The sequence below is a fragment of the Myotis daubentonii genome, chromosome 15 (genome assembly GCF_963259705.1).
Source record: "Myotis daubentonii chromosome 15, mMyoDau2.1, whole genome shotgun sequence".
NCBI lineage: Eukaryota > Metazoa > Chordata > Mammalia > Chiroptera > Vespertilionidae > Myotis > Myotis daubentonii.
Window position 1 is genome coordinate 20,874,602 of NC_081854.1, and position 18,758 is coordinate 20,893,359.

Here is an 18,758-nt window from a genome sequence, read left to right on the forward strand (position 1 = left end):
CCAGGAAGCTGCTCCTGCCCAACCCCTCAGCATGCTGGGGGAACACACAAAGCCCCGGAGAGATCAGTGTCCAGAACGCCGCACTGTCACTCGATGACAGCTGGACTCCTTCTCCCCTGTTGGGAGCTAGGCCCAGGCCCGAGTCAGCCTGGAGGGAAGAGCTTGACTGATGGAGTCTCTGGGAAGCTGGCAGCCTTGGTCCATCCACCTTAGCCAAGCCCCAAAGCCCATCTGTCCATTGAGCAATTTACTAGCATCAACTCAACACGGATTCATTCCTACCCACTGAGCACGCTCAAGACAACCTTTGAAACAAGTTGCCAGAAATTGCAGATTTGGTACAGTGGTCATCACGGCACATGGACTTGTAAACTGACTCCTCCCAGGCTCGGAGAAAGGGGGTGGGCAGTGTCAATGTGCCCGTGAGCAGGAGCTTTACTGGCTGTCCTTTGACCTGGGACACCCCACTCGCCCACAGACATAGCCTTTGCCCTAAGCTGGGCTAGAATCCTGGGTAGGCCAGGCCCGCCCACTCCTGACCCTAGAGTCCCTCCGCCTGGACAGTGTGGCAGGCAGGGGCCTCTACACACTCCACAAACACACACACACAAATCAAGAAAATGTTTTAATTGTAAAACTAACTTGAGGGAGGGCAGGTGGGGCTGCGCCAAGGGGACAGGAACCTGATTCTTCAAGCAGTGGTTCGTCCCCGGTGCCCCCCGCAGGACAGGGACCATCTGTCCCCGACTGGGAGCAGGGGCTAGAGTGTTATAAAATGACAATATAAATAGACTTCTAGAAAAGAAGAGGCTGTCCAGGTGCAGTAGTCATTTTCTGCAGAGGCTGGGGGTGGGGGGAAGCCCTGACCTGTCTCCCCATCCAACCACAGAAAGGAGATGCAGGGCTAAGGGAGAAGGCCACTCTTCAGACATTCATGATCGACCCCCACCATGGCTCAGGGGGAGAGGGGGTTGTATGTGAGGCAAGGTCAGAGACACCCACTCGCAGTCTGGAGGACAGAGGAGCTGGACCTTCCACTGTGTGCACACCCCTGTACACACACACACACACACACACACACACACACACACACACACATGCACGCACACGCACGCACACGCACACACGCCTCTTTCGTAGTGTTCTTTCCACCCCTAGCAGCCCCCACTGCAGAGTTCCAGTGATGGGAAGCTGCCTGTCCTTCCTGGGGACAGGGAAACACAGGGAGGGCCTGTCCTGTAGGGGGGGATTTGGGAGCCTCACTTGCTCCCACAAATCCCATATTTTGAGTCACAAAGTCAAAACTGGAGTTCAGTAGTAGGGTCCCACACACTGCCCCAGTAACAAAGGCAGTGCCACATGGAGTGTCTCCCAGGCCAGGAGGAGCAGGGGCTGGCCCCCTACTGGCCTTCGGCAAGGCAGGGGTAACCCAAGGGGCTCTTTGGTTCAGGGACAGGGCACCAAGCCTCATCTGGTGCGGTTGTGGCGCATGAGGGGCACGATGCTGGCGGGCGGGCCCGCTTTGGCCAAGAACGGGTGCTTCAGCAGCTCGGCTGCCGTGGCCCGCTGTGCTGGGTCACGCACCAGCAGGCGGTCCAGGAAGCCCTTCAGGGACGGTGACACCTGTGGGGGAGGCAGGGCAGGTCTGAGTGCCAGCTCCACTGCTTACTCGCTGTGGGGGCCTCAGTCGCCTCTTTCTGTTAATGGGCGACACCTATTGTCCAGGTCGGGAGGAAAGAGGTGCCCTGTGTCTAGAGCTTGGCCCCACGGACTCATTTCCCCCCTATTTTCAAAATTTGGTGAGGAGCTGGCAGCAGCGGGGCCCTGGAGGCACCCCTTCTCCCCAGATAGCTCTACCCGGAAGGCCCCTCTCCAGGGCCTGACCATGCTGTGTGCCTTCAGTCAGGCCAGCGTGAGCACCTCTGTGGGATGAGGAGGGCCATGAGTCTAGCACCCAGTAAATGCCATCCCAGGAGATATCAATGCCCCAGTTCAGTCCACACCAACCACCAGCGTTCTGCTTGGGTGTGAGGCCGGGTGGCACCCAGCCACCCTACAGGCTTGTGTATCTTCCTCACACTACCTGCCTGCCGGCAAGGCCCACCTTGTGCAGGTTCTTCAGTCGGGGTGGCAGGTTGTCCCGAATCATCTTCATGGCTTTGAGGGGTGGCTCATTGAAGTAGGGGGGCTCCCCGTCCACCATCTCAATCACCATCACCCCCAGCGACCAGATGTCCACCTGCAGCGGAGGAAGGGATAATAGCAGGGCTTGTGCTGGGTGAGCCAGGGTTTGGAGGAGGCCAGGGTTTGGGGGAATCCTGGGGAGGGACGGCCCCCATTCTACCTTTGCCTCTCTGCAACCTGAGCTTTGGACCCGGAACCCCTGCTCTGACATGAGCCTGCCAACCCCATGCACTCTTCACCCAGGGAACCCCCTGGAGGGTTCTGCCCACCTAGCCTGTCCCCTTTCTTTTTGCTAAGCACAACCAGTTTCCTCTGGCGGACCCCCCACCCTTCCTCACACCTAGCCAGGGGCAGGCGGGGGGAAGGGGAGGCAAGGGCATGACCAGGTTGGCTGGGACCAGTAACTGGGTCAGGAATGGGCACATGGACACAAGCTGAACCAATCAGAGTCAACCCTGAGACTATAAGCCAAATATCCTATGGTATTCATAGGCAGGGAGACATGTCCCAGTTGTCAGGGTCATCTCTGCTGTCACCAGGGGAGCACCTGACTGAGAGAACACTGCAGAGAAAATCAGGGCCTGAAGGGAGGGAGCATGTGGACGGCTAGGCCTGAAGCCTGTCACAATTTTGGGGACCCTTAGCTTCCAGGTTTTGCTAAATCCATTTGAGCAGGGTTTGTCACTCACAGGCTGTCCTGACTGAGATGTCCCCTCAGAATCTCATACTAGTCTCCCCTCCCAGTGTGACCCCACTCCAGCCTGAGGCCCCCCAAGATGTGCTTCCCAGGATGCCTGTCCCAGGACCAGGCACTGGGTCAGGTCCTGCTGACTGACTGTGGAGGAATCCTCAGGGCCATGGGCACCAGCTCACAGGCCTCAGGGCCAGGCAGGTGATGGCAGTGATGCAGGTCAGTGTACCTAATAGGAATGGGTGGGGGCTATGACCAAGACGAAGGGGCTTCCCTTTCTACAGCAGGGCAGCCTATCTGTGCTGCCAATTGTTGCCATGTGGGAATTGGCCTCCATGTGACCAAACATCTTGGTTTTCTGATGGAGAATGGATATTTGGACTTCTATGAGAAACTTATCTTTTTTAAATGCTTGCAAAAGCATCTTCAAGCCAACCAGCCAGGAGCCAGCCACTTTGTGGCCTCTGCACCAGCTGTTAGTCAAAGCCGTGACCACTTCTGCTCAGCATTCTGTTCTCACTGCCAAGCACTAGGCATGGCTCAGAACTAGTACCCAATCAAGAATGAATGAATGAATGAATGAATGAATGAATGTCTACCTCTTCCTCCAAAATCATCCCTGGAGACCCATTCCCCAGACTGAGACCCACTTCACCCCGTCACTCTGGCTGTTCTGAACCCCGCCACTCATGCTGTTCACAGCACGAACTGGTGCTGACAGCTGTACAACCTGCTCCCTCTGGCTTACCTCTGGCCCATAGGGAAGGCGGGATATGAGCTCTGGGGCCATCCAGTAGGGCGTGCCAACCAATGACTTCCTCCGTGGCACCTCCTTGCTCACCTGGGCGCAGAACCCGAAGTCTGACAGCTTTACCTGGGGCAGGGGACAGGCAGCGAGGTCAGAGGTGCTGGCATGGGGAGGGTGAGAGAGGCAGCCCCCTATTAATTCCTTGGCCTCTGACATGCTGGGTCTCCACCTCTGGTAGGGAGCCCTTAGGTGTGTCACTGCCTCCACATCACACCATCTGACTTCCAGACAGGGTCTGCCCTAGGGCTGTGAGGGGAAGTGGCCTGAGTCCTACGGGTACCCAGGCTGATGCTGGGGCCGAGACCAGAGCTGGATCCTAAAGCTCACGCCTGGGTCTCTGCTTCCCTGGAGTGTGAGGACACTGGGCCTGCCTCTGCGACAACCAGGCCCACAGAATCAAGGATGCACACCTCTTTTGAGTCGCAGGCCCCTTCCAGACTCTTGAGGATGTCTGTGTGTCGCAACCCCGGAAAGCCTGCCCAGAGTGTGTGCAAGTTTAGGTGGCTACACATGTCCCTAAAACACTTCTGTAGACATCTTCAGGGGTTCATAGACCCTAGAGCAGTGGTCGGCAAACTCATTAGTCAACAGAGCCAAATATCAACAGTACAACGATTGAAATTTCTTTTGAGAGCCAAATTTTTAAAACTTAAACTACATAGGTGGGTACATTGCTATTAACTTAATTAGGGTACTCCTAAGGCTTAGGAAGAGCCACACTCAAGGGGCCAAAGAGCCACATGTGGCTTTCGAGCCGCAGTTTGCCAACCACGGCCCTGGATTGAAGCTGCCCCCCTGAGCCCGCCCAGTGAAAAGAGCTCCACACTGCCACTTCTGTTGTCTGGATTAACTTTCCTGGGGGCGGAAGGTCGAATCTCCAAGAATTGGGTGATAGTCAAGGGGCCCTCCCACTGAGAGTCCACTCTTGGACTGTACATGCAGGTTCTGGGCACTCTGTGGCTCATCCATAGACCACAAGTTCATTCAGTCCAGAAGACGGGAGGCAGGATGGGTCCACGGCCACTCAGGTGCTTGGTCTCAGGGGTGGGAGAAGCACATGGCCAAACTGTGGTGGCCACCCAAATGCGTTCTCCCTTTTCTGAGCCTAGGGCAAGAGTGCAGGTGCCAGTGTCCTGTGCTGATGGCAGAGCCCCGTCAGCCTGGGCCACCTGACCTGACGCTGGACTGCTGCCCGAGGAACAAGCTGACTGCTCCTCAAGACGCTGCACTGGGGGCCAGAGCCTGCCCTGATGGCAGAGGGGAGCTGGGGAGGGGCAGCGGAAGCCCAAGACACCCGAATCCTCACCCTGCCGTCGTGGGTCAGCAGGATGGAGTCACTCTTGATGTCCCGGTGGATAACGCCCTGGGCGTGGAGCACAGATAAGGCCTGCAGCACGGCGAGGCACACTGAGGCGATCTGCTCCTCGTTCATCCTGTGTGGGGGGAGGAAGCAACTGGGGCAAAAGGGTCCAAGGGGGGTCCAGTCCAACCCTGGGTGTCTGAGGGGGATATAGCCCTGTTGGCTCCGCCACCCCAAGGGATCTGGAGGGGACTTCATCCTGTCACAGGAGAGGTCTGGGGGGAATCTAGCGCCACCTTAGGGAGCCTGGGGAGACAGTGGGCTGGGTGCCAGCCAGGGCTGTGCTGCCTGGCAGTACCTGGTGTGGGTGACGATGTCAGTGAGGGCACCTCCCTCCAGGAACTCCATCACCACCCAGAGCTCATCGCCCACCAGGTAGCTGTTGTACATCTCCACCACATTCTCGTGCTGATAGTCGCGCATGATCACCACCTGACGAGGGAGGCTGGGTCAGCGTGGTGGGGGGAGGGCCGCCAGCCGCCAGCCGCCCTCCTACCTCGCTCTCGGGCCAGGGTTTGGGTTCTGCCACCCTCCAGGCCCAGTTCCACCTGCCGCTCTTGCTCATCGGGATCGCCCTGGACGGCCTTCCCCAAAGTTAACAGACCACAAAGGCAGCTTAGGCCTGAAGCCTCCATTCTGAGGGTGCTCTCTTCCCCACGCACACACATTTCTGATCCCAATCTGTAACCAGTCCTGAGCTGGTCTCTGAGTGGCCCTGAAGACCAGGCTGGTGTTGGGAGAGGAAGTGGGAAGAGAGCGTCTGAGCACAGGGCTGAGATCAGGACAAGTAGGTATGAGCCGAGGTTAGAATGGAAGGTGGGATGGGGATGGGGGAGGTGGGAACACACTGCTTTCAGGGCCACATTCAAGCGAAGCTCATAGTAACGGGGGTGGGGTGGGGGGGTGGGGGGGGTGGGGGCCGGGCTGTGGGGCACAGTGCTGATGGACCCTGCATCAGAGTCCAGAGGCTGCTCCCAGAGCCCTCTGCTTTTGTAACAAGCTTGCTGGCAGAGGGGCCACCTCCTTCCGGCCTCAACACCATCAGGTGGAGGAGCACTGGGAGGAAGGTGAGGGCAGGACAGGGAGGCCAGGAGGCCCACCTCATTGAAGAGCAGCTCACGCCTCTGCTGCTTGCGCAGGTCCATCTTCTTGACAGCCACCAGACGACCGGAGCTGCGCACAGTGGCGATGCACACAACGCCTGTGGAGCCCTCGCCAATCTTGATGAAGTTGTCCAGGTAGGAGCGGGGATCACCAGGGTCCACCACCAACTGCAGAGCAGCCCGGAACTGCTCATGGGACACACGCTGGGGTTCCCGCTGTGGAGAGCGGGGTCCGGGAGGCCCAGAGGCGGGGGTGCCAGCAGGGGCAGCGAGGGTTCGGGCTGGAGGGGCCAGCTGGGGCTCGGAGGCATGGGGGCCCAGCACTCCAGGGCTGGGGGGGCCCCGAGCTCGGGTGGGAGGCCGGGAGGAAGAGGACTGGGGGACAGCCAGGGCCCCCACTGATGGCCCATTGGGGGCCATGTTGTGAGGCTCCCCCTGAAACAGAAAGGAGAGGAGGCTGTCAGTGGAGGGGCTAGGGGCCAGCTCTGCTCTCCTGAGCAGGACAGGGGCCCGGCTGTGGCACAGACACATGGTGGTCAGGATGGAGATGCACAGTGGGCTGGGCACAGGTTGGAGTAGGTGGGTGGGGATAGGAAAAGCTTTGGGGAAGGAGACATACGGGGTCTTGGGGTGGGGGATCAGTTACCTGGGCGCCCCGGGATGGATGATCCGTGTCGGCCCGCGGGTATGTGTTAAAGGGCCGGCCAGCAGCCACTTTCGTCCCACTGGCCACACCAGCAGGTTGGGGGGTGCTGACGTCAGGCCCAGAGAGAGGTCGCTTGTCCCGGGAGGATTCCTGGGGCCCCCCTGAGCCCTCCCTGGAAGACTTTGGCTTCTTCTCCGGCCCCACCCGCCGCTTGTCACCACTGCTGCCACTCCCCTCACGGTGACCAGCAACCCGGCTTTGGCTGGCCGCCTTCTCTGGGCCCCCTCTGGCTATGGCAGCCTGCTCCGAGGGCATCCCATTTTCTTGGCGGGCACGAGTGGGTGGCGGCGGCGGGCTGTCTCTCCTCAGGGAATTGGAGCGTGTCACTGACATGTTCTCAAACTCGTCCAGTAGCAGCGTGAGGGCCCCATCCTTGGCACCTTTGCTGCCCCGCACGATGGTCTGGGGTCCAGGATCCAGGGCAGTGGTGGGAGAGGGGCCGGGCAAGTAGGAGGGGGACAAAGGATATGTAACCAACACACAAGGACAGGACAATACAACACACACAGAGACAAGACAGAGACAAATGAAGAAATGCTATGGGTGATGATGGGGCTGGGCAGATGGGGGCAGCGCCAGGGAGGCCCCGCAGCACCCTTCCCCCACCCCCACACAGAGAAGTCAGTTGCAGGGGGAGGGCTGAAGGAGTAACATCCCTCAGTCAGGCTGCCTCCGCCCCACCTGCAGCCCCATCCCCAGCCGGAAGCTAGCTGAAGCACCCTCCTGCCTCCTGCTCTCCTGGCTTGGGGAAGGGGGGCGGTTGCTGCCCTGTGGGTGAAGGGGGAGGGCAGAGGCCACGCCACTCCATAATCAGCCTTGGAGAGCTGCAAATTACAGGATGCCGGGGCCAGGGCACAGCTTGGTGCTTCCTCCCCTGCAGCCTGCCAGTGTTGTTAACCCCCAAAACACATTCTCTGTTCCCCTGGAAGCCAAGTGTTGGGTATAGGGAGAGTCAGAAAGGAGTGGGCCCAACATAGAGGGCAAGAGTACCCCAGGAGCGGGGATGGCAATGAGAATGCCGATGGGGGCTGGGTGGAGCGTGTGTCCCAAATCCACCCAGTGCTCACCCTCTCCATGGGCACCACCCTCATCCAGGTCCTGGCTCCCTCTTTGAGAAACAGTCTCCAGGGTTCCCTGTCCCCCACTTAGCTCCAGGCACATGGGCCTCACTGCTCCTCAAGTACAAAGGCAGCTCCTACCTCAGGGCCTTTGCACTGGCTGTTCATTCTGCCTGGAACATCTTCCCCCAAGTATGCCATGGCTCCCTCCCTCCTCTCCTCAGGTCTTTGCTGGAAACTCAGCTTCTCAGAGGGAGACTTTTGCTGAGCAGCCATCTAAAATGCCAGCCCCTAACACTCCCTGACCCTCTTCCCTGCCTTTAGAGCACTTAAAACCACTGGAGCCCTAGCTGGGTTGGCTCAGGAAATAGAGCATCGGCCTGCGAACTGAAGGGTCCAGGTTCAATTCCGGTTAAGGGCGCATGCCCAGGTTGTGAGCTCGATCCCCAGTAGGGGGCGTGTAGGAGGCAGCCAATCAATGATTCTCATCATTGATGTTTCTATCTCTCCCTCTCCCTTCCTCTCTGAAATCAATAAAATATATTTATTTAAAAAATAAAGTACATAAAACCAGTGGATATAAACACACCTACAGCTCCCCAGGTGCAATGTGTGTGTGAGCAGCGACTGGGTCTTCCTGTTTCTGCTCTTGCTAAATCTGAACACCTAGAGCAGTGTCGGTCTGCAGAAGGCATTCAAACATTTGCTGAACCGTGAGGGAGTGAGGGGAGCTGAGTGGAGGCTGTGGGAAGCAGAGAATATGGCCCCCACTTCTGTGCTGTCAACCATTGACACACAGGGACATGGGCCCAGGGCTGCCAGATACCCCGAAGTCAGAATTGCCCCTACTGTGCAGAAAACACTGATCCCACAAAACCCACCTATGGGGCCTGCCCCTGCCTCTGCTGGGCCTTGGCTGCCAGCCCGGAAGCCTGGCAGACAGCTGGTCAGGCTTTAGGGTCAGAAGTGCCTGGGGGAGGGAGGAAGGGCCTGGGAGGACTGGGCAGCAAACACACAGGGGCCCCAGGACAGTGCTAGACTGTGTGGCACCTTTGGGTGAATTAAGACAAGGTGCCTCTTCTTCCTGGTCGCCCAGGTGGGGCCTGTACCTCAGAGGAGCCAGTCCCCTGCCTATGGAGGCTGCTATCACTCAGCCTCAGCTGATCAGTCAGGAGAAGCCAGAAACAGAAGTTTGGACATGAAATCGCTCACTTTATAAGAGGTGACAAATAATTCAAAATATTCAGAAGCATCCTGCATGGGACACAGGAACACTTCAGTGGGCCCCCAGACTGAGATCCTGGTGGGAGAGTGTCCACAGTTGTGTCTACACCCACCTCACTGACCTGGAGGCTGGGTTGGGCAACTGGAGAGGATGAGTCATCTGCAAGCCTGGTCCCAGGCGCTGAGCCTGCTACACCCACCTCCACTCCCGGAACAGCCCTGATTCGTTCCCCTGGCCTGAGGCCCTTCCTGTTCCCACTGCCCTTGGGATAAAGTCCATGCCACCAGGCCGGCCTCACTGTAGGCCAAGCTAGAGCACCTGAACCATGGAGGCAGGAAAGGGATTAAGAGCATGAGCCTTTTGCCCTGACCGGTTTGGCTCAGTGGACAGAGCGTCGGCCTATGGACTGAAGGGTCCCAGGTTCAATTCCAGTCAAGGGCATGTACCTTGGTTGCGGTTGCGGGCACATCCCCAGTAGGGGGTGTGCAGGAGGCGGATGATCAATGTTTCTCTCTCATCGATGTTTCTAACTCTCTATCCCTCCCCCTTCCTCTCTGTAAAAAAATCAATAAAAAAATATATATTTTTTAGAAAGAGCATGATGAACCAATCCCAGCTCTGCTCGTTTGCTGGCAATCCCAAACCCCAATCCCCAAGGTTCACACGGGCCTCTTCCTCCACTAAAAGCCCTGCTGCTCACCGTCTGCCCAGGACTCCTCCTCCTCCTCCTCAGTCCTCAGGGCTTAGCTCAGGTGTCCCCTCTGAGAAGTGGGTCTGAACCCCAGGCCTGGATCAGGCCTCTTCTCTGGGCTTCCCCAGCCCAGCCCTGACCACTTAAGCGGGGGGTCACCATCTGGGAATAGGTCTGCCCTCCCCCCTCCCCCTCACTGCCATGGAAGCTCTGTAAAGACCCAAGGACAAGTTATGGATGGCACTGGGGTCAGGAACACAGAGCTCTAGGTGTGAGGCTCTGGGAGAGCACAACTTAGGAGCTGGTATGAACGGACTGTTGGAGGGATCAAGGTAAGTGTGGGGTTCTCAGGGCTGGAGGCTAGGTAAGGCGCCAGTGGGTAAAGGGGTGGATGAAAGGGCAGCACTGGGGGTGAGGATGAGTGTGGAGGGTTGGGGCGTGTATTTGGAAGTCATAAAGGATGGGGGTCAGCGAGGAGCTGTTGGCCACAGGGTCAAGTGTGGGGTTAAGGGTTGGGGTCCCTCTGTGGGGTTGGTGAGGGTCAGGCGAGGTGGGGGTGCCAGCATACCTTGGGGGCCTCATGCTGGATGGAAGTGATGCAGGCAGGGTCGATGAGGGGCTTGGGCCGACGAGCTGACTCCTCGATCAGGCTCTGCCATTGGCGGGGCAGCCCCGTGAACTTCTGCTCATGCTGGTCGAAGCCAGTGTGCACGCGGTGCTCGAAGTTCGATGGTGCCGAGATCTCTACCCGCTTCTTCTTCTTCCCAAACATGGCGCCAAGGCTCTTAGTACCAGGAGGGCGCAGACGTGGGCTCCTGCGGCAGGCCTGGGGGAGGGGGCCACTCACCAGAACCTGCCCATTTCTCCCTGCTTCTCTGGTCCTGCCATCTCACTCAGGGGAGAAGCCAAGTCGTCCCTATGATCCACCCCACATGGCCTGCCCCATCACCTCTCGACTTGTATCTCCCCTTGCTCACACTGGCGTTTTAACCTCAGGGCCTTCACACTGGCTGTCCCCTTCATGGGATACTCTTCCCCAGTATCCATACATGGCTCCCTCCCTCCCCTCCTTCAGGTCTCAGAGTCCTTGGTGAATCCTTTGCTGACTACCCCAAGTAAAAGAGGCCCACGCTCCACGCCCCACTTCATAGCACGTTTAACTTCTAGACATTCTGCTGTTTATTCCTATGTTTACTAGTTTAGTGTCTACAGCCCATCACTACATCAGTGCTGTAGGCCAGGTCTCATCTGCCCAGGCTCCCATGTCCGCCCCCCACACGTAGCACAGTGTCTGGCACACAGTGTGCTCATGACCCGTTCCTGATGGCCTAGTCACAACCATCATGCTTTCCCAGCCTAGACTCTGGGCCAGGAACACCACACCCCTTTGGTTACTTGTTCACCAAATGGTCACTGCGCCTCGCCATGCCCAGGCAGCCTGACCGCTCCACTCCCGCTCCACGGAGGAGGAGACTGCAGCTCAGAGGAGGGAAGCTCCTCACCAAGATCACACATTTGGGAAGACCCACATCATAACAGATACTGACAGACAACACAGTCCCTGTTTTTAGGGTGTGGGGTCTCCAGTCAGGTATTCAGAATAGTACCAGGCACAGTGTAAATGAAAGTTGATTAAAAAAACCTGGCTGGTTTGGCTCATTAGATAGAGCGTCAGCCTGCGGACTGAAGGGTCCTGGGTTTGATTCCAGTCAACAGCACATATCCAGGTTGTGGGCTCCATCCCCAGTAGGGGACATGCAGGAGGCAGCCAATCAATGATTCTCTCTCATCACTGATGTTTCTATCTCTCTCACTCCTCTCCCTTCCTCTCTGAAATCAATAAAAGTATATATATATATATGTGTGTGTGTGTGTGTGTGTGTGTGTATATATATATATATATATATATATATATATATATATATATATATATATATAAAAACAAACAAACAAAGGAGACAGCCCTAGCCAGTTGGCTCAGTGGACAGGGGTAGGCCTCTGGACTGAAGGGTCCCAGGTTTGATTCCGGTCAAGGGTACATACCTCGGTTGTGGGCTCGATCTCCAGCCCTGGTTGGGGCATATGCAGGAGGCAACCAATCGATGTGTCTCCCTGTCTCTCTCACATGGTATTTCTCCCTTTCTGTCTCTCCTCCTCCCTTCCACTCTGTCTAAAAACCAATGGGAAAATATCCTTGGGTGAGGATTAACAAACAAACAAAAAATCCAAAGGGGCCAAAGGGGAGACACCTGATGGTGGAGTCCCACAGGGAGACCAGAGAAATAATGGGAAGGAGCAAGATACCCAGAGAGTAAATCTCTCTCTGCCACTTGCTCTGTGTGACCTTGGGTAAGTGACTTCACTTCTCTGTGCTTAGACCAACCTCCTTAGGACTGCTGCGAGAATTAAATGAGTTAATACAAACAGAGCTAGGCACAGAAGGAGGGCCTGTCCTCATTTACGTTGTTGATGGTTAGGATTACTGCTAGCAGTGCCTGAGGGAGGGGGACTCAGGCTCCCCTGTCCCACACACGAGCCCCGGAGCCCACAGACCTGGTGTGACACTGGCTGTGCTAGAAGTGCCCTTGGGCAGGTGCCATCTCCTCTTGGGGCTTCGGGTTACTCATCTGTAAAACGGGAAGAAAACGTCTCATTTACTCATCCATTCATTTATTCACCCACTCATTCAGTAATAACTCATTCCTTTGTGCCCAGCCTGTGCTGGTTGGTATTAGGGACACAGCGGTGACAGAGACAGCTTCTGACAGCCCAGAGTGGCAGGGACTGGGCCAGGGAGCACCGGGCCCAGATGGAGGAATGGCAGGGTGGAAATAGGGAGGATTCCCAGAGGAGTGCTTGTGAGCTTATATCTAAGGACGAGAGGAAACACCCAGGTGGGGATTTTGTCTGGTTCATGGCTAGCTTCCCAGGGCCTGGCACAGGGTCAGTCACAAGCTCAGTGAGTCTTATGACCTATGAGGATGCTCAGAAGCATGTCTGGGATGTGGCCTCTTCAGCCCCTGGCTCTCCTCTCATGAGAGAGCTGCTCCTTTCCTGTGGGAGCAGCTCTGTAAGGTGAGGCCAAATAGGCTGCCACCCCTTGCTCAGAGGAAGGACCATCAATGGGCAGCCTCTAGGAGAACCGGTTTGGCAGTGGAGGGAGGTGGGCAGGAACCCAGCAGCTAACCTGTCTCAACTGGTCTGGGCCTCTTGGCCAGCAGGTGGCCAGAATCAGATCTGGGCAGAGCTCCCCTAGCCAAGGGCACTGTCCTCCATGCTCCAGGGACCCTAGCTGTCTAGATATGGGGTGGGACAGCCCTGGTCAGGGAGGGGGCCTCTTTGCTTCTGCCTCTGCCTCTGCCTCAGCCCCTTCTATAGCCCCAACCAAACCAGGAGCCCCTTCAGTCTACCCCCATTCCAGGCCTCTGAACACTGACCAGCCCTCCCTCCCAGACTCCCATTGGTGACCCTGACCCACACTACACCCTACACCCGACCCTCTCCCATCTTCCCTGCTCTGTCACCACAATCTTTGCCCTATATCCTATCACCTCTGCACTGTCTTCCCAACTGTAACCCCCTTTGGCCCCAGGCCTAGCCTCATTTTTCCCCTCGGCCTTTCTCACTCTTTGCTCTGCATATCCTCCATCTCCCAGCCTAGGCCTCACAGGAGAGGGTTAGCCACATGACCCCTTACTAACCGAGGAGAGGGAGCTCAGGATCCAGATGGGTGGGCAGGCAGCAGCCTGGCACATGGAGCAGCCAACCCAGAACACCCACCTATAAACCACCAAGCCACCTCTGCACAGTGCAGGCAGTGACCCCACAGGGGAAGGGGGTAGAGGGGCACACCTCCGGATATTTGCCTGGGGCCACCCCTTCCCTCTGGCACCACATGGAGGGCAGGACAAACAGAGGAACTGGCCATGTTTATAATGATCAGGCGGCGGGAGCCCCACCCTGGGGCAGCTCCAAGCACAGCTGGCTCTTTACCACGCCCCCCTTCCCACTAAATCCCCAAGCTCCTGACCTTATGGGGGCCTCAGAAGAAAAAGGAGAGGAGCTGCTACGTGAAGGTAGGGGCCTGCACCAGGAATGGGGGATGCTGGGATTCCCAGACAAGCTTGGAACTTAGGAATCAGTCAGCCCAGGGCCCAAACCCGGGCTCTATTGCTGCACACTGTGCCACTTCGTTTTCTGTGCCCGTGAAACAGCAGAGCCAGCCCACCTTGGGAGCTCACTGGGTGGCCCTGCACTGGCAGCTCAGCCACTCTGGGCCTCAGTCTCCTCCTGTAAGTGGGCTGTGACAGCTCCCGGAGTTCTATAAGGAGTCACAGAGCATAGGCACTGATGGCCAGGCCCCTAGGAGCTGCACACAGAAAGGAAGTGTGCCCTTTAGAGAGGCAACCCACACTTACTGCGCACCTGCTGGGTTCTAGCCCCTCTTCTAAGCACTAAACCCAGAGTCCCTCATTTATTTTTTTAAAAATATATTTTATTGATTTTTTACAGAGAGGAAGGGATAGAGATAGAGAGTTAGAAACATCGATCAGCTGCCTCCTGCACACCCGCTACTGGGGATGTGCCTGCAACCAAGGTACATGCCCTTGACCGGAATCGAACCTGGGACCCTTTAGTCCACAGGCTGACGTTCTATCTACTGAGCCAAACTGGTTAGGGCCAGAGTCCCTCATTTAATCTGCACACCTGACCCAGGCTACAGACCTGACCCCGGTTACAGGTGAAAAAAGACAATAAAACACAAGGCATAGAGAGGATGAGGACATACCCCCTCGCCAGGTGACACAGTTTAGTAGCAGCGTGGACATGAGATTTCAGGCCTGTCCAACCCAGTTTTCGAAATTAGCAGCAGCTGCCTCTTGGGAGATTCTTATGTGCTGGGCCCTGCCTGATGCTCTCTGTGCCTAATCCCACTCCATCCTCACGGTAACCTGAGAGAGGCACTCTTATCATCCCCAATTCACAGATGGGACCCCGAGGTTCAGAGATGAGCCCCTTGTCCAGGGGACCCAGGCTTTGAACCCAGAGTGTTGGACACCATGCCATGCTATTTTGTAGATTAATTTTTACATGTTTTTATTGATTTTTAGAGAGAGAGGAAGGGAGATGGATAGAGAGATAGAAACATTGATGAGAGAGAAATATTGTCCAGCTGCCTCCTGTACACCCCCTGTTGAGGATTGAGCCTGCAACCTGGGCATGTGCCCTGACCGGGAATCGAATCAGTGAACTCTTGGTTCATGGGTCAATGTTCAACCACTGAGGTATACTAGCCAGCCGCAGCCATGACATTATCATCACCATTATCATCTTGGGGTAGGTCCTGGCCTCCTCCCCTCTCCCCACCGAGATCTTGTCCTTCTTCTCCTGCCCTGAACCTTTCTCAGGGGGAGGGTCCCTACTTCCTATCTGACCTGTCTGGCCCCGGCCCCCAGGGATAGCAAGAGGCAGCACAAGTGGGGCAGCTGCCTCCCCTCCCCTGTGATTCCTTATCCCCTTTCCCACAGGCCTTTGGTGTGACAGGCTGCCGCGGAAAAGGTGTCTGAAAGCCAGTCCCTACTACCACATGTGGCTCGCTGAGGCTCAGCCCCAGTATTTACACTCCCATCAACACCAGTGGACCTCACAACCCTGCACAGATGCTGATGCTGAGCTCACAATCTCAGTGAAGTGGTTATTCTCATGCCCATTTTGAAGATGTGGAAACTGAGGCTCACAAAGTGAAATCCTGCACTAAGGGCATCCAGCAGAACTGAGGTAGGGAGACAGTCCTATTCACTCCAGAGTCAACATCCTTAAACCCTACTTTGGCCCACAAAGACTCCTCCCTGTAACCCACAAGGCCCATCACTTCTCCCCTTTGTCCTTCCTCACACCCCCTTGCTCACTCTACCCCAGCTACATGGGCTTCCTCACTATTCTTCAAACCCTAGAAATGCTCCCACCTCAGGGCCTTTGCACTGGTGGTTGCTAACTGCTGGAACTTACTTCTCACTGATTTGCACATGGCGCTCTCTCTCCTTCCCTCCACCCACATCTCTGCTCAAATGTCCCTGTTTCTGTCCTATCACTCTCTATGCCCCCTTTCTCTGCTTTATTTTTCCTCATTGCATTTCCATACATTATGTGTGTGTGTGTGTGTGTGTGTGTGTGTGTGTGTGTGTGTGTGTAATTCTTCAGTGTCTGTCTCACCTACTAGAATGTCTGCTCCATGAGAGCAGGGCCTGTCATTCAATTGCTCCCCACTGTACCCCAATGCCTACAACATGGCTGGGCCCACAGATTCATCTGTACCCACTACATTACTTTCCTGTTCTCGTGTCTCAGCCTCTGCACAGGCAGACTATGAAACTGGCAGAGAAAGCCCTGGAGCCCAGAGGCAGAGCGTGAACCAGTGCGCTCAGACAGAATGAAGAGGACAGCATGAAGCCCGCAGCCACCAGCCAGGACACAGACCCCTCTGAATGAAGTCCAGTGTCTGATCCCAAGAATGCAGACACATTTTTGCATCCTACTCTAAAATGTTTGTTTCAATTTTAAAAAATATTTTCAATTACATCATTTCTCATATGGAACAGGCAGCTTTCAACCTGTCCTAGCAAAAGCTTCAGTTTTTCCAGTCACTCTGGCTTGTTCTACCCTCTGACCTTTCATGAGAGGAAACAGGCAGAAGAGCAAGAGCCACTGTGTGACAAAGCTGTCTGGGTGTGTGTGCGCATGTGTAAAATCCTTACCTCCTACTCCCTCCCCGCTGCAGGCTCTGTATAAAGCTGCTCCCCTGGTAGTGAAGGGAGCTGACCCAGCTGGAACCCAGGGGCCCAGGGGCAGAGAGGGGATGTGACTGGGATCACAGCATCTTCTCCAAACTGAAACCCAAACCAGGAAGGGGACTATGAAGCGCTCACTGTCCCCAGCTGCACTCAGGGCTTCCACCACTGGCTCCTGCTCACCCTTCTGCCGTGATCTTTACCTACCAGCTCCAGGAAACCTCTCCCTACCTCAGTTTACTGCCTACCTCTCTGGGCTGTGTTCTGACAATGGAGGGAAAAGCCAGTTTACCTTCTAGCTGACAGCAAGCTCCTCACTGCCCCTCTTAACATCCCATGCCATTCCCACCTCCGCACCCTTCCTCAGCTCTTGCTGTCCCCCGTCCAAATCACTCAAGCTTCGCCCCATGAGCCTAGTTCCTCCAAGAAATTCTCACACACCTGTGACTGACACATGCCCCCCTCCTTGTCAAACACCTACTCTACCCACAATGACCCCATGACACTCACAAACCCACTATCCAAACATCACTGTCTACTGAGAGCTGATATCTACCAGGCAAGGCAGGGCCGACAGCAGTGGCCTGAACAGCCAGAAACATCCCTGCCCCAACAGAGCTCACGGTTTAGGGGTAAGGAGACTGTAAACAGATGAGATAAATCCGAAAAACAGCTAATAAGTCAGATACATGATGAGAAGAAAATGAAATGGATCAGGAGGGTAAGGGGAGGTTAGAATTTTCAGTAGGTCTGGGAGGGCCTTGCTGAGAAGATGACACTTGAGGAGGGACCTAAATAGGGAGGGAAGGGGGAGCCATGTGGGTACCTGGAGGAAGAGCACTGGGCAGCAAGAACAGCCAGGGCAAATGTCCTGAGGTAGGAACATGCCTGATATGGACAAAGAGTAGAAGTCAGTCTAAGTGGCTGGGGCCTGGGCAGCGAGGGAGCACGTGATGAAAGAGGAGGGCAGGCAGGCAGTGGGGGCAGGTCGAGTAGGAACTTGTGAACCACGGGGGAGGACACTGGCTTTTTCCTGAGTGAGATGGAGCCACAGAAAGATCTGGCAGGGGAGAGACAGGGCCTGACGCTGTGCGAGCAGCACAGACCCTGGAGTTGGGACTGGAGCAGGGAGCCGGGGAAGAGGAGGCTTGAGGGTCCAGCGGGAGACCACCTGGGGATGGTGGAAGCGGAAGCAGTGGGCAGGTTCCAGGCTCGCTATAAAGGTCGAGTTGGTAGGACTTGCCAAGGACCAATGATACAACTTTAGTAACAGCTGGAGTGTGAGCTCCCCGGGGGCAGGGGCATGGTCTGGTCTTGCCCATCAACACATCCCACAAACACCTGGCACATTCTGGCACTTGGTCCACTCTCTGCTGGCCCTTAGTATCACCTAATATGTTATACGGTCATGAGTGTGTCTATTGTTATCTCCTGTGGCTCCACACAGGTGGGAACCACATTTTGGTTGGTCATGACCGGATCTCAGCACCTAGAACAGGTCACCCCTTAGAGGCAGCTGGGTGGATAGAGAGGACACAGACATGCTTCGATGCTGACTCTGGCCTGAGCCTATGCCAGGCATGCAGATCCGGCCATGATGAGCCTTCCAAATAGTTCTTGGGTGGGTGGGTATGGAGTCCTCTTCCTTCCTGTTTCCCAAACCAGGAAAACAGGCCCAGAGAGGGGAAGTCACTGCACAGGGCTGCCCAGCACCAGGTCACAGGAGCAACCATTCTGACAGAGAGGCCTTGTTGATGCCTCCTCAGCCTCCTGCTTCCCAGTGGCCCTGGCTCTAGCCAGTGCCTCCATTCCAGACAACAGACCCCAGAGGTTTAAGGGATAAGAACCAGGACAGAGACAATTTCACTAATGATAACCAGAATCAGGATCAGAAAGGCTGCCTTGGTTAGGAGGGAATCTGAAAAAATGTTAAACAAATAAAACTCGACAAGGGCTTCCACCTCGGCTCAAACTGTGACTTAACATGGCACTGCCCAGTGGGCCCTGCCAACCTCAGGACCTTGTCTCCTCCCCTCACTTTACTCCAACCACACTGGTGTCTCTTCTTTCGTTTTAGACATAGGAATCTTGTTCCAGCCTTAGGGCCTTTGCACCTACTATTTTCTCTGCCCAGAGCTGCATGG

General features: G+C 56.0%; 1 protein-coding gene across 6 annotated transcripts in view; it reads right to left on the reverse strand.

The window, feature by feature from the left end:
- Nucleotides 1-612: 612 nt before the first annotated feature.
- Nucleotides 613-18,758, reverse strand: part of PAK4 (p21 (RAC1) activated kinase 4) — a 52,110-nt gene continuing 33,964 nt past the window's right edge. For 3 of the 6 annotated variants that reach the window (XM_059666607.1, XM_059666610.1, XM_059666609.1), the window contains exons 2-10: nucleotides 12,380-12,453; nucleotides 10,395-10,641; nucleotides 6,793-7,254; nucleotides 6,144-6,581; nucleotides 5,342-5,475; nucleotides 4,990-5,116; nucleotides 3,624-3,749; nucleotides 2,105-2,239; nucleotides 613-1,623 (exon numbers count right to left, since the gene is read on the reverse strand). In XM_059666607.1, coding sequence (XP_059522590.1) covers nucleotides 1,468-1,623; nucleotides 2,105-2,239; nucleotides 3,624-3,749; nucleotides 4,990-5,116; nucleotides 5,342-5,475; nucleotides 6,144-6,581; nucleotides 6,793-7,254; nucleotides 10,395-10,598 — 1,782 coding nt within the window. In that variant the 5' untranslated portion in view covers nucleotides 10,599-10,641; nucleotides 12,380-12,453 and the 3' untranslated portion in view covers nucleotides 613-1,467. Of the gene's footprint in view, nucleotides 1,624-2,104; nucleotides 2,240-3,623; nucleotides 3,750-4,989; nucleotides 5,117-5,341; nucleotides 5,476-6,143; nucleotides 6,582-6,792; nucleotides 7,255-10,394; nucleotides 10,653-12,379; nucleotides 12,454-18,758 lie in introns of all 6 variants that reach the window. The other 3 variants (XM_059666605.1, XM_059666608.1, XM_059666606.1) reach the window with 1 other exon arrangement.